The sequence below is a fragment of the Nipponia nippon genome, unplaced genomic scaffold, assembly GCF_047370975.1.
Source record: "Nipponia nippon isolate SJK-2023a ecotype South Korea unplaced genomic scaffold, ASM4737097v1 scaffold_35, whole genome shotgun sequence".
Classification (NCBI taxonomy): Eukaryota; Metazoa; Chordata; class Aves; order Pelecaniformes; family Threskiornithidae; genus Nipponia; species Nipponia nippon.
In genome coordinates, this window is record NW_028262353.1 from 518,006 (window position 1) to 529,057 (window position 11,052).

The 11,052-nt window shown below is 70.5% G+C and overlaps 2 protein-coding genes across 4 annotated transcripts; both read right to left on the bottom strand.

The window, feature by feature from the left end:
* Positions 1-121: 121 nt before the first annotated feature.
* Positions 122-9,239, bottom strand: SLC39A5 (solute carrier family 39 member 5). Of its 2 annotated transcripts, XM_087771741.1 has the most exons (12): positions 8,856-9,239; positions 8,064-8,105; positions 7,531-7,932; positions 7,262-7,442; positions 6,946-7,120; positions 6,248-6,417; positions 6,012-6,149; positions 5,874-5,934; positions 5,608-5,799; positions 5,395-5,475; positions 5,132-5,322; positions 122-5,055 (listed from the first exon to the last, which is right to left on the bottom strand). In XM_087771741.1, exons 3-12 carry the CDS (start codon positions 7,887-7,889, stop codon positions 4,906-4,908), a joined length of 1,698 nt encoding a protein of 565 aa, XP_087627867.1. In that variant the 5' UTR covers positions 7,890-7,932; positions 8,064-8,105; positions 8,856-9,239; the 3' UTR covers positions 122-4,905. The 2 variants fall into 2 exon arrangements, with proteins under 2 accessions (XP_087627867.1, XP_087627865.1); XM_087771739.1 differs by having other exon boundaries at positions 6,946-7,442.
* Positions 9,240-9,318: 79 nt separating this feature from the next.
* On the bottom strand, positions 9,319-10,928 carry NABP2 (nucleic acid binding protein 2). Of its 2 annotated transcripts, XM_087771806.1 has the most exons (7): positions 10,862-10,924; positions 10,408-10,502; positions 10,205-10,343; positions 10,065-10,136; positions 9,912-9,993; positions 9,737-9,803; positions 9,319-9,623 (listed from the first exon to the last, which is right to left on the bottom strand). In XM_087771806.1, exons 2-7 carry the CDS (start codon positions 10,484-10,486, stop codon positions 9,451-9,453), a joined length of 612 nt encoding a protein of 203 aa, XP_087627932.1. In that variant the 5' UTR covers positions 10,487-10,502; positions 10,862-10,924; the 3' UTR covers positions 9,319-9,450. The 2 variants fall into 2 exon arrangements, with proteins under 2 accessions (XP_087627932.1, XP_087627933.1); XM_087771807.1 differs by lacking the exon at positions 10,065-10,136 and having other exon boundaries at positions 10,862-10,928.
* Positions 10,929-11,052: the final 124 nt, after the last annotated feature.

Here is an 11,052-nt window from a genome sequence, read left to right on the forward strand (position 1 = left end):
TCGAAGGCATCTGTAGCAAGCTCTGTGTCTTTACAATATCCTATGTGTAAATGCTGCACCTCTGTATATTATGCACATAAACATTTCTTTGAATAAGATAGGACAGACCTCATCACCAGTCAGGTATAAACGACTCTTCCTCTTCTGTGTCTCGGTGTTCTGGCGTGCGTGTGCGTGCAAGCGGTTCGTGTGCGGGTCCGTGTGTCTGGGCGTTGTCTGAGCTTCCCGTGCAGGGGAGAAGGAGGGAGAAAAGAGGAAAATAGCCTTACTCAACCCAGTCGTATCGATATTGTTCGTCAACTTGAAAATAATAAAGTAAATGCATGGAAACCTCTAGCTGAGCCACGGTGCGTGACGGCGGGTGTGGTGTTTCGGAGATCCAGGGTGCCGGGTGTCTCGTGCTGCGCATCCCGAAGCTCTCGGTCCCGCGGGGGTTTCTCCTTTAGCTGCGGAGGGCGGGCGGCTGCTGCCTCGCGCGCCTGGTCCTTCCTCCTGTCCTTTCTTTTTCTTTTTTTCCAAGGCCGTAGGGAGTGAATTCCTACGGCTTGACCAAAACTGCCATTTCTTTGGTGCTCTGCACTTAGTTTCCAGGGGTCGTCATGGGTCCTCGGAGCCCTGGGGTGCTGCGGGTCCCCACCGTGCTGCTCTGCCCGTCTGTCCGCAGACCTGTTGCAGCTTCCTCGCCCCAGGAGTGAGCCCTTCCGAGCTCTGCCTCTGGCGAAGGACGTGGATGGAGCTGCCGGTTCAGTTAGTCCAAGTCGGATAAGACGCGGTGGCTGCCCTCCCTGGGAGGAGAGGCCGGGGAGCGGGGCCGGTGGCACGAGGGGGTCCCAGCCCCGCTGCGGGACGAGGCGAAGGCTCCCATCGGGTGGGTGGTCTTCGGGCGCCTCGATGCCGGCGGCGTTGTTCCGTTCCTGAATTTTGCACTATGTGAAACGTGGCCAGTTTGGGGGGGGGCGGAGGGGGCACGCTGCCCGGCTCCTGCCTGCGAGAGACCTGGGGGTTTGACCAAAAGGAGAATCAAAGATGATGTAGGCTGGTCGTGGGCGACGTGCGGAGGGTCCCGACGTGCCAGGCGCTGCGGTGCGGGAGCTCGGAGGGCATTAAGACAAACCCAGAGCCTCTCCTGAGCGCTGGACTTGAGAACGCTTTTCCTACTTGAAGGTACTGACCAAACCGGCGGCTTGCTTCGTGTCCCCGCCGCGCGCCGGAGGTGGGCTGGGGGCCGCCGGGGGTTGCTGTGCCGGGGCTGGCTGCGGCTGCGAGGGAACGGTGCTCGGAGCTGGTCCTCGTCCTTCTGTGCCGCGAGAAGCTCGCATGTCCCCTGTCCCGCGCCCCTCAGCCCTTGCCAGCCTCTGGCTCCGGCGGCGGGGACGAGAGGGGGGGTGGGCAGAGGAAGGCTGAGAGCAAAACCCGCGGCCCAGCTGGTTTTGCGAGAGGATGGAGCCTGAATTTCAGCCCTCCAGCAGGCAGGTCCTTGCCCGGGGTCCCATCCTTGCCCGTCCCTCCAGCCGGTGCCCCGCAGCAGCCGTGCTCTCCCGCAGCTGCGTCCTGAAGCGACCTGCTACAGCCGTCGCATTTTGCAGCATGGGCTTGAAAATTGCACTGAAATCGTTTCGTGCCAGTTCCTCCCCCTCCTCTAACAGATCTGAATTTCTTTTTGAGCCCTCGGTTTCTGCTGTCAGCCTCTGTTCCCTCTCCTGCGCGCCCCAAACCTGCTGAGGCTCCCGTCCCCAGCGGCGAGAGCCGTGAGAGCCGGCTTCAGGCCAGAGCCTCTCCCTGCGGATCTCCAGCTCCGTCCCAGCGCGGCAGAGCCAGGGATTGGGCAGGGAGCGGCCAGGCCCATGGCGGAAGGTATGGCCGGGCCTCGTGATGCTTCCCTGCACTTTCCAAACCTGTTGGTGTCCAGGAAATCTCGTTAAATGCTGCAGGCGTCGGGCTGGATTCCGTCACGGGCTGGGATTTAGTGCGAGCGCAGAGCAGCAAGCCGCGAGCTGGTGTTCGGGCAGGGCTGGGCGTTAAGGAACGGCGTCTGTTTGCAAGGAGGATGCAGTGCTGCCGGTCAGAGACCTCCCTGGCTCCGGAGGGAGCGTTCCTCGCCCTCTCCGGGGTCGTGGATGTTAGGCGTGTGGGTCTGTGTCTGTGGGCACGCACGTGCTCTGTCTCAGCAGGCGCTCTCTTAGCTTTAAAGATTTCCAAGTTCTCCAAGACCCCTTTCAAAGTCCTTTTGCAGTCACTCGGTAGGTTCTTCCCTTCCCTTTTCCTCCTCGATACGCGTGGAAGGGAGTTTACGGAGCTTTGCTTCATTTCTCACCTGTCCTGCGTCAGGGAAGCACAGGCTGGTAACGAAGGGCTCGGTCCCTGCTCCCGCAGCCTTCCGGGCCGTCCCGCCGGCCGGTCCGCGTTTGACAGCTGCAGTGTCTCTTGGTCCGTATTTCAGCGCTCTCCTGCCACAGTGGCGCTGCCCCGGGAGGCAGCCGTGACTCCGCTGCCTGTTGCTTGTCCCCTTGCGGGTGTCCAGCTCGGGGGACGTCGGTGGGACGGGGAGGGGTCTCGGGCCTCTCCCTGTCCAGCTGCCGATGGGCCAAACGCGGGGCAGTGGGCGCTGGCACTCGGCAGAGCTGCTCCCCGGGCGTCCCCGGAGCCATCGGCGCCTGGCTCGCCTTGCAGGGACTGGAGCCCACCCCCGCTCCCTGCCTGCGGCGTGGCCGTCCCCTCGGCTGCCCTGGGGCTGGCCGGACCCCGGAGCCTTGGACACCCCCGGGGACTTGGACACCCCAGTCCCTGGCGCTGGTTTTTGGGCTGTTTCAGACCTTTGCAGGGAGCAGAGAGCGATGTTCTCTGGGGAAAGGGCCTGAGCCGGTTCCTCTCCCAGCTCCGTCTGCTCTGGGCCCCCTGAGCCCCCACGCTTCACGGGTGCCCCGGTGCAAGGCCAGCCCAGGCACAGGGTGCCCCGATCCCCCCGTTTGCCCGGGGCAGGGCCGGCCGCACCGCGGCAGGAGCTTTCCGTGCCATGGGAAGAGCCAGCGCGGGAGGGGAGAGACCCTGTGGGCTTCTGGGGTGGTGGGGTAACGAAGAGCTGCTTTAATTCGTGTCTTCTCTGCACTGTTCACACCTACCTCTGGCAATAACCGGGCTGGGGCACAGACCTGGGGAAATGCTTTCGCGCCTCTCGGACCCGCGGCCTCAGCGCCGGACCAAGACATCGGTGCGTGTAGCGAGGGCGGGAACGGCCGGGCTCTGCCCGGATCTGCCTGCGACGGGCGAGCGCCCCTCTCCCGGCAAGGGGTGGGCCGAGGGGGGGAGCAGCCCCGAGCGAGCCCCCGTGCGCCGGCCCCGCGCGCTGGGCGTCCGCCCGCGCCTCCATCTGTAGCAGCTGCTTCGTCTCCTCGGAAGGTATTTTTACTTTAACTCCCCGGCTTCGTTCCCCTCCAGTGCACTGAAATGTGGAACCTGCTGAGCAAAAACCAGTGTGCGGCCGCGCTGGTGTTCGTCAGCGGCAGGGCCTTAATTGGCAGTCGTCCTTGCTGGGGACCTTTAACACGGATGCCTTTGTACTTGGGCAGGGAGGGAGAGGTGAGCGCGTCAGCTCGAGGGGCTGGTGCCCGAACGTCCCCGCAGCGAGCACCATCGGCACCGTCCCCGTCCGAGGCAGGGTCCGCGCTCCGTCCCACGGCACCCACGATGCAGATCCCGGTGCCGCCGCGTCGGCAGTTCAGGCGTCTCCCTCCCCTCCGTAGGTGCTTCTTCTCTCAACCACTGGTTCAAAGCACAAGCGCGTGGCTGGCGGGGCCAGCAGGGCTCTGCTCCTGGGGGCGCGGGGGCTCCCGGCCCCTCGCCCCCGCACGCCTGCCCCGTGGGGACCCGCCGCAAGTAGGGTAGGGTTTTGATGTGCAATTTAAAAATAATAGAAAAAAAAAAAAAAAGTATGAAATCTCCCCGGGGCCGTCACGGCGGCCTCGAGGTGCCGGGTGCCTTGGTGGGCAAACTGAGCCATGTCCCCCTGAGCTTGCTGGTTTCTCACCCTTCTCCTGAGAGCAGGCGCCCCAGAGAGCCCCGAAATCGGTCCCGACCAGCGAAGCACTTGTCTCTGGGTAGAGGAAATTGGAGCGAGCAAAATCCCTTCGTGTCGTGCGAGGGAAACGCAAAGCTGTTCAGCCCCCTCGCGGTTCTAGGGAGCGAATGTGAGGCGATACGTAGGAGAAGAAGGAAATCAGCCCAACAAGCCATCCGTCCCCGCAGCGCAGATGCTATCCTGTCGGCCTCCTCCTTACCCCTGCCTGAGCCTAGTGAGCGGTTACTTTTGTCTCGGATGTTCCATATATGTATTTTCAGAAATCCTGCATCACCTTCGGGGAGGGAGGGGGGAAAAGGAACTAAAAAGAAATTAAAAAAATAAAAAGGAAAAAAAAAAAAAAGAAAAAAGCATTCAGACTTGATCTATTTTATACAATGTAAGCTGCGACCAAGTCCTGTTATTCATATTGTGGCTTTGAATCAATTATGTTTATTAAAATGCTATTGCTTCTATGTCCTGTTGTCCTTTCTGCACTACCGGCCGCTCCGGGGGAGCGGGATGGGGAAACGCGCTCGACCTCGCCCCGGGGCCGTGCAAGCGAGCACCCGCTGCCCTCCCGCCCCGGGGAGCGCGGGCGCCCCGGTCCCCCGGGAGAGGACACGGGGCGGCGAGGGGACCCCGCGGGGCCGGGGAGCTGCGCAGGGCTGAGCCACGGAGCCTCCCGGGGACGGCGGATGCCTCTGGGGGTCACGAGGAGAGGAGAAGGTCCAGTCCTGGGGGCACGCTTGGGACTCCCGCCGTCCTTCCAGCTCGGCCGCCGCTGGCTCGGCCGCGGTTCCCCGCTCGGGTCGGCAGCGGGGGCGAGCAGGGCCGAGCCCCGGGGCTGCTCAGGGCTGCAGCCAGGCGCGGACGCGTCCCTCGGCGAGGGCGATGCCCAGCATGATGCCGCTGCCCAGCAGGAACCCCGCGTTCTGCAGGAGGAAGCGGCCCCAGGTGCCCTCGCTGGGGCCCTCGGCGCCCCGCAGCGCCTCGGGGAGCTGGGGCAGAGCGGGGGGCTCAGCGGGGCTGGCGCGAGACCCAGCCCCGCCGCCGTGCCCCCGGCCGCCCCCTTACCATGTCGGCCAGGGCCACGTAGAGGAAGACGCCGGCGGTGGCGGTGAGGATCCAGGGGGTGAGGTGGGACGCACTCTGCCCCACGGCCGCCCCCGCTGCCGCCCCCAGGCAGGAGAGCAGGGCCGAGAGCAGGTTGAGGAGCAGGACGGTGCGGGGGGCCGTGCCCGCCCGCAGCAGCACCGCCAGGTCACCTGCGGCAAGAGGACGGTGGGTGGCGGGGGGCCGCCCGGGCTGCCGCGGCTGGCGGGGGGACGGGCACCTACCCAGCTCGTGGGGCAGCTCGTGGCAGAGCACGGCCAGCGCCGTGCTGAGGCCGCTGGAGAGGCTGTGGGAGAAGGCGGCACCTGCGGGAAGAGGGTCCTTCGCCCCGGACCTGCACGGACCCCGTGCCCCGCTGCACCGTGCACCCCTGTCCCTGCGCACCCCCGTCCCTGAGCACCCCTGTCCCTCCGTCTCCGTCCCCCCGTGCCCCTCACCGATGGCCAGCCCATCCGTCAGGTTGTGGATCCCGTCCCCCAGCACCACCATCCAGACGACGTCAGCGGCCCTGGGGCTGGGGGGCAGCGTGGGGCCGTGGGAGTGTCCGTGGGAGGAGTGTCCGTGGGGGCGTCCGTGGGGCTTCAGCTCCAGCTCCGGCTCCGGCGCCGTCAGGCGTCGCAGCTCGGCCCCTGTGGCGGCAGGGACGCGGGGTGGGTCCCGGGGCTGGCGGCTGCGGGCGCTGCGGGGTGCGAGGGGCTCTTACCTCCTCGCGACGGTGCCGGCACCCCTGCGGCCACGTCGGGGGTCTCTCTGGGGGAGCGTCCCTGGGGAAGACAGGCGTTGGGTGCGAAGCTGGACCTAGTGGCAGCCCCGCGCCCTGCCCGGTGCCCGCGGCTCTCACCGTGGCCTCCCGGCTCCGCCGCAGCATCCCCAGGAGCAGCTCCACCAGGAAGAGCAGGTAGATGCCCCCCAGCACCGCCAGCCCCTGCAGCACCGCGGCCCCCGGCTCCGCCAGCGTCTCCTGGTGCCTCCCCTGGGCCTGGACACGGGTGACCCGGTGGCTTGGGGGACCCGGACACCCTGGTCCCCCCCAGCTGCCTTGTGCCACCTGCGGGCCGCCGGGGCGGGGGTACCTACGTGGGGCCAGAGGTGCAGCAGGGCGTCCCCGCAGAGCGTCCCCACGGCCAGCGCCACCAGGAAGGCCAGCAGCGAGCGGAAGAAGCTGCGGCTCAGCAGCGGGACGAGGACGACGGCCAGGGCGGAGGGCAGGCTGACGAAGGCGACGGCCAGGAGCCCCCAGCCCAGCGCTGCAGGGCGGGTGAGACGGGCACAGCCGGGGCAGGAGGGTGCAGGACCCGGGGATGGGGATGCAGGATGGGGACCCTGGGACTGCGGGGTGATGGGAACCTGGGGATGGGGGCACGGGGGGGGGACTCGGGGATGCAGGAATGGTCAATGCAGGGATGGGGTGGCAGGGACTGGGGACATGGGGACCAGGCGCTGGAGGGATCCAGGGACAGCGATGAAGGGACAGGGGACCTGGAGCGCTGATGAGGGAGGAGCCAGGGATGAGGACGCAGGGGCAGGGTCCAGCTGGTGGGGGACCGGGGGCTCAGGGTGCAGGGAGAGCGGCCACGGGACCAGAGGCTGGGGGAGCCAGGGATGGGGCTACGGAGACGGGGACGCGGGGACCAGGCGCCGGTGTACCTAGGGATGGGGATGGAGCACTGTGAGACCTGGGGACCGGCTGATGGGGACACGGGGCTGCAGGGACAGGACCCAGGGACGGCTGACCTGGGGCTGGGGGCCAGGGAGGGGCCCTGGGGTGGGGTTACCTGGCCACAGGGCCCCCCCCGGGGGAGGCAGCGTCACCTCATCGCTGTGCTGGATGCAGACGCGGCTGTCGATCTGGTAGAGCAGGGCCGGGCAGAGGAGGGTGAACTGCTCCGGCGTCAGCTGCGACACCGAGTCCAGCCCAAAATTCACCAGCAGCTGGGTGACGTTGAGGCACTGCGGGGGGTGGCGGTGAGCGGCGCTGGGGGGCCGGGGCTCCCGGGTCCCGCTGGGGGATGAGGAGCAGCTGGGCCTCCCCGGGGGCTCCCGGCGCGCGGCAGCGGCGCAGGACGGCACGACCCCCCCGGCCCTGCTCACGTCGTCGTGCGGGTGGTCGGCGCCGGAGTGCTCCAAGCCCAGCACCCTCCCCAGCAGGCTCAGGCCGGGCTGGTCCCGCCGGGGGTGCGGGGGCGTCCCGCGGCTCCCAGGGGTGGCCCCAGCACCGGGGGGCTCGGTGGACGCCGGCTTTGTCCAGCTTCTTGTCTGGGAGGGCCGCGGGCTGGGGGAGGCGAGCGCAGATGAGCCCCCCGGTCGCACCGGGGTGGGGGGGCCAGCACCCGGGGCGCGGGCGAGGGGGCAGCTGGTACCTGGGGGAGCGGGTGGGCGGCGGGGCACTGGGCGCCGGGTCCCCGCCGTGCTCCCAGACGGGGTGCCAGTGCCGGTGCTTCTCCTCCTGCACCTCCAGCAGGTCGAGGTGGCTGACGTGGCCGTGGCCCAGCTCCTCGTGCTGGATCTGCACCACCTGCACCCGGCCCAGCCCCAGGCTGCCCAGCAGCCGCGCCAGCCCCTCGAAGGGCAGCGTCCCGTTGGCCCCGTACTGCCCGAAGAGCTGCTGCAGGTAGTAGCCGTGCTCCTGCGCTGCGTCCTCGGGCAGCGGCCCCGGCTCCCCGCTGGCCCCCAGAGCCAGTAGCCCCAGGACGCCCAGGAGGAGCCCACGGGGGCCCATGGGGCCAGATCCTGCGGGCGGTGGAGGGGGGTCCCCGGCGGAGCTGGGGGAGAGGGGGGTGCTGGCGTGAGGGCGGCGGGGGCTGCGGTGTCCCCAGCCCCGTAGGACACAGCCCCGGCGCCCGTGGCTCCCTCCCAGGACACGGGGTCGCTCCGAGCAGCCCCCAGTACGCACCCTCCTGCCACCCGTCCGTCCGTCCGTCTGTCCGCAGGGATGCTGGGAAGCAACAGGCGGCATCAGGGTCACGGCCCAGGGAAACCCGTCCCCACACCGAGCCTCAGGGACACCCACTGGGGAGCGGGGCTGGGGGCCGGGCAGGGCCAGACGCCGTCCCCATGCCCCCCGCGGGGCCGGGGACCCCAGGGTGAGCGCTGGGGGGGGGGGGGGGGGGGGGGGGGGGACGGGGAGAACGCCGGGGGGCACCATGACACTCGGCCTTGAGGCGAGGTTTTGCAACTGGGCCAGCTTTTGCGTTGGAGTTAATGTTTCACCGGGCGGGGAGATAAGGCCAGCAGCACCCCCCGGCAGGACGCTCGCACCCCCCCCCCCCCCCGCCCACGCCCCCAACGCACCCACCCACCACCCCGCCTGGCGCGGCCGTGCCCCCCCCCCCCCGCCCCCCCCCCACCGCCGGGGACGCGGGAACAGCTCTGCACGGTGATGGGAAACGCCACACCGCGGGCAGGACGGCGGGATGGCCGTGGGGCCCGTCCTCCGCCTCCACGTGGGACTTGCTGATGCCATGGGGCTGGGAAAATCCCCTGACTCCGGGAGCTGGTGCCCCACTGTCACGCCCACCACGGCGCAGGGTCCCAGGGGTGCCCCCACCTCCACCAGAGCTGACCCCCTCCCGCCGAGGTGGGCCTCGCGGTCCCCGGCATCACCCCGTGCGCGGGGCCCCGTCCCGGTGGGTGCAGCGCCGGCATCGCCCGCGCCCCCCGGACCCCCGCGCCCCCCGGGGCTCACCTGGGGCCGCGCTGTGCCGATGGCGGGGGCCGGGGGACGCGCCGCTGACCGGCCCCCGTCCCTGTCCCCGTGCCGCGGCGTCTGCTGCGCCCGAAGCGGGGGGCCAAGGGTCACCCAGGCGCTGCTCCCAGCCAGCCCCGGCGCCGGGAGGGGCCGCGCGGGGAGGGCCTTAAAGGGCGAGGGGGGCCCGAGCCCCCCGCGACGGGGCCAGGGCCGCAGGCAGGGAGCAGGCAAGGCGCAGGCAGGAGGACAACCTTTATTAACACCCGCCGCGACAGGTCGCGGCCGCCTGCCTCGGCGCAGACGAGGGCAGGCAGTGGCTGGGCGCGGGTGGCACGGGGTGGGGGGGCTGTGGACCCCTGGGGCCGGGGGCAGCCGGGCAGCGGCCACGCGGCTCAGCCCGGGGACCCCTGAGCTGGGGCGGCCCAAGACAGGGGGGGGGCCCAGGCCGCCCCCACCCGCCCCGGCGGCATGTGAGCGGGGGACAGCGGGGCCCGGCCGGCCCCCTCCTCGCCCTGGGGGCTGCTCAGGGCCGGGGACCCCCCCCGACCGTGCTGGGGGCCGGAGGGAGAGGGCCCGCGGGGGTCCCGGCCCGTTATCTCTTGCTGCTCCTCCGCGTCTCCTTGCCGTTGCTGACGGGGCCGGCGGCGGGCCCGGGGTGGCCGGGCTGGCTGCGGGTGATGCGGCCGCTGGGGGGGTGCGCGGGGGCGCTGGGGGGGTGCGCGGGGCCCCCCGGGCTCAGCCCGTTCCCGTTCTGGCTGTCGGAGGCTGGAGGCAGAGCAGAGCAGCGGGAGGAAGGGGAGGCTGGAGGCAGCCCCGAGCCGGGGCGGGCGCCGGGGGGTCCCGCGCCCCCGGGGCGGGGAGGGGGCTGCGCGCCCTACCTGGGGGTGCTGCGGGGGGGCCCTGGGTCGTCTGCGAAGCAGCCGGACTCGCGCTCTCGTTCTGGGCCTGCGGAGCAGCCGGAGACACCGCTGTGAGCCGGAGAGCCGGGGCGGCCGCGCTCGGGGTCCCGGGGGTCCCGGCGGTGCCAGCCTGGCCCCCCCAGCCCCAACTCACCCCTTTGCTCTGCGACTGCTGCGCCACGTACTCGGGGTTGGGCTCGCTGAAGTTGGGCACCTCGGAGTAAACCATGCAGAACCTGCGGGCAGAGCGGGGCGGTGGGGTCCCCCCGCCGCCCGCCGCCCCCCGCCCCCCCGGCCCCGTCCTTACTCGCCGATCTTCTGCAGGTCGCCGCCGCGCCCCGTGTACAGCGTCAGGCAGCCCTTGAAGACGGACGCGTACCTGGGGGGGAGGCGGGGGCTCAGGCGGGGGCGGCGGCGGGGGCCGGGGTCCCGGGAGCCCCCCCCTACCCCTTGGTGAGGCGGATGATGTCCCCGGGCTGGATGAGGTTCCCCACGTCGTCCCACACCGAGATGTTGATGCTGCCCGTCTTGTCGGCCACCTTGCACGTCCGCACCTCGTGCCCGTCCTTCGTCTTCGTCACCCGGCCTGGGGGCGGGAGGGGGTCAGGGGGTCCCGGGGACCCCGGCCCCCCCGGGACCCCCGCACCCACCCGTCTCCAGCACGATGAAGATGAGGTTGAGGTTCTTCAGCCCCGGTTTCACGTCCTTCACCAGCGTCTCGGTGCTCATGGTGCCGGCGGGGGCCCTGCGGACGCGGCCGTCACCCCCGGCCCCGCACGGGGACACCGGGGACCGGGGAGGGCGGGGGGGGGGGGACGCACGACACCGGCCACCGGCCACGGCAGCCCCGGGACGGGCCCGCGGGGATGGGGCGCAACCGGCCGCGGGGGCAGCGCCGCTGGGGACGGGACCGCGGGGACACCGGGGATGCCGGGAACGGGACCGCGGGGACGGGGCTGCGGGGACACCGGGGCTGCGGGGACGCCGGGGCCGGTACCGATCCCGGGGTGCTCGGCGCCCCGTCCTCCCGCCCCGCCACTAGGGGGCGCTCGCGCCTCCCACCCCGCCGCTGCGGCCCCCCCCTCCTCCGCTGCGCGCGCTGACCTGCCCGAGCGCCGCCGCCGCGGGCACTCCCGGAAGTCGCCGGCCACCACCCCGGGCAGCCAATCAGCGCACGGGGGGGCGGAGGGCGTGCCGCGCCGCCAGCGAATGGCGGCTCAGAGGGGGCGGGACTGAGGGAGGGGAGGGAAGCAGTAAGCTCCGCCCACTCCCCGCCCCGCGCGGGTCATAGAGCC

Excerpts from the sequence above, each read along its gene's own strand:
- SLC39A5 (XM_087771739.1), bottom strand. The coding sequence starts at position 7,889 with ATGGGCCCCCGTGGGCTCCTCCTGGGCGTCCTGGGGCTACTGGCTCTG. Across the intron at positions 5,323-5,394 it reads CGAGCTGCCCCACGAGCTGG|GTGACCTGGCGGTGCTGCTG; the intron begins GTAGGTGCCCGT and ends CTCTTGCCGCAG. Across the intron at positions 5,056-5,131 it reads ACGTGGCCCTGGCCGACATG|CTCCCCGAGGCGCTGCGGGG; the intron begins GTAAGGGGGCGG and ends GCTCTGCCCCAG.
- NABP2 (XM_087771806.1), bottom strand. The coding sequence starts at position 10,486 with ATGAGCACCGAGACGCTGGTGAAGGACGTGAAACCGGGGCTGAAGAAC. Across the intron at positions 9,804-9,911 it reads AGCAGTCGCAGAGCAAAGGG|GCCCAGAACGAGAGCGCGAG; the intron begins GTGAGTTGGGGC and ends GCTGCTCCGCAG. Across the intron at positions 9,624-9,736 it reads CCCCCCCGCAGCACCCCCAG|CCTCCGACAGCCAGAACGGG; the intron begins GTAGGGCGCGCA and ends CTCTGCCTCCAG.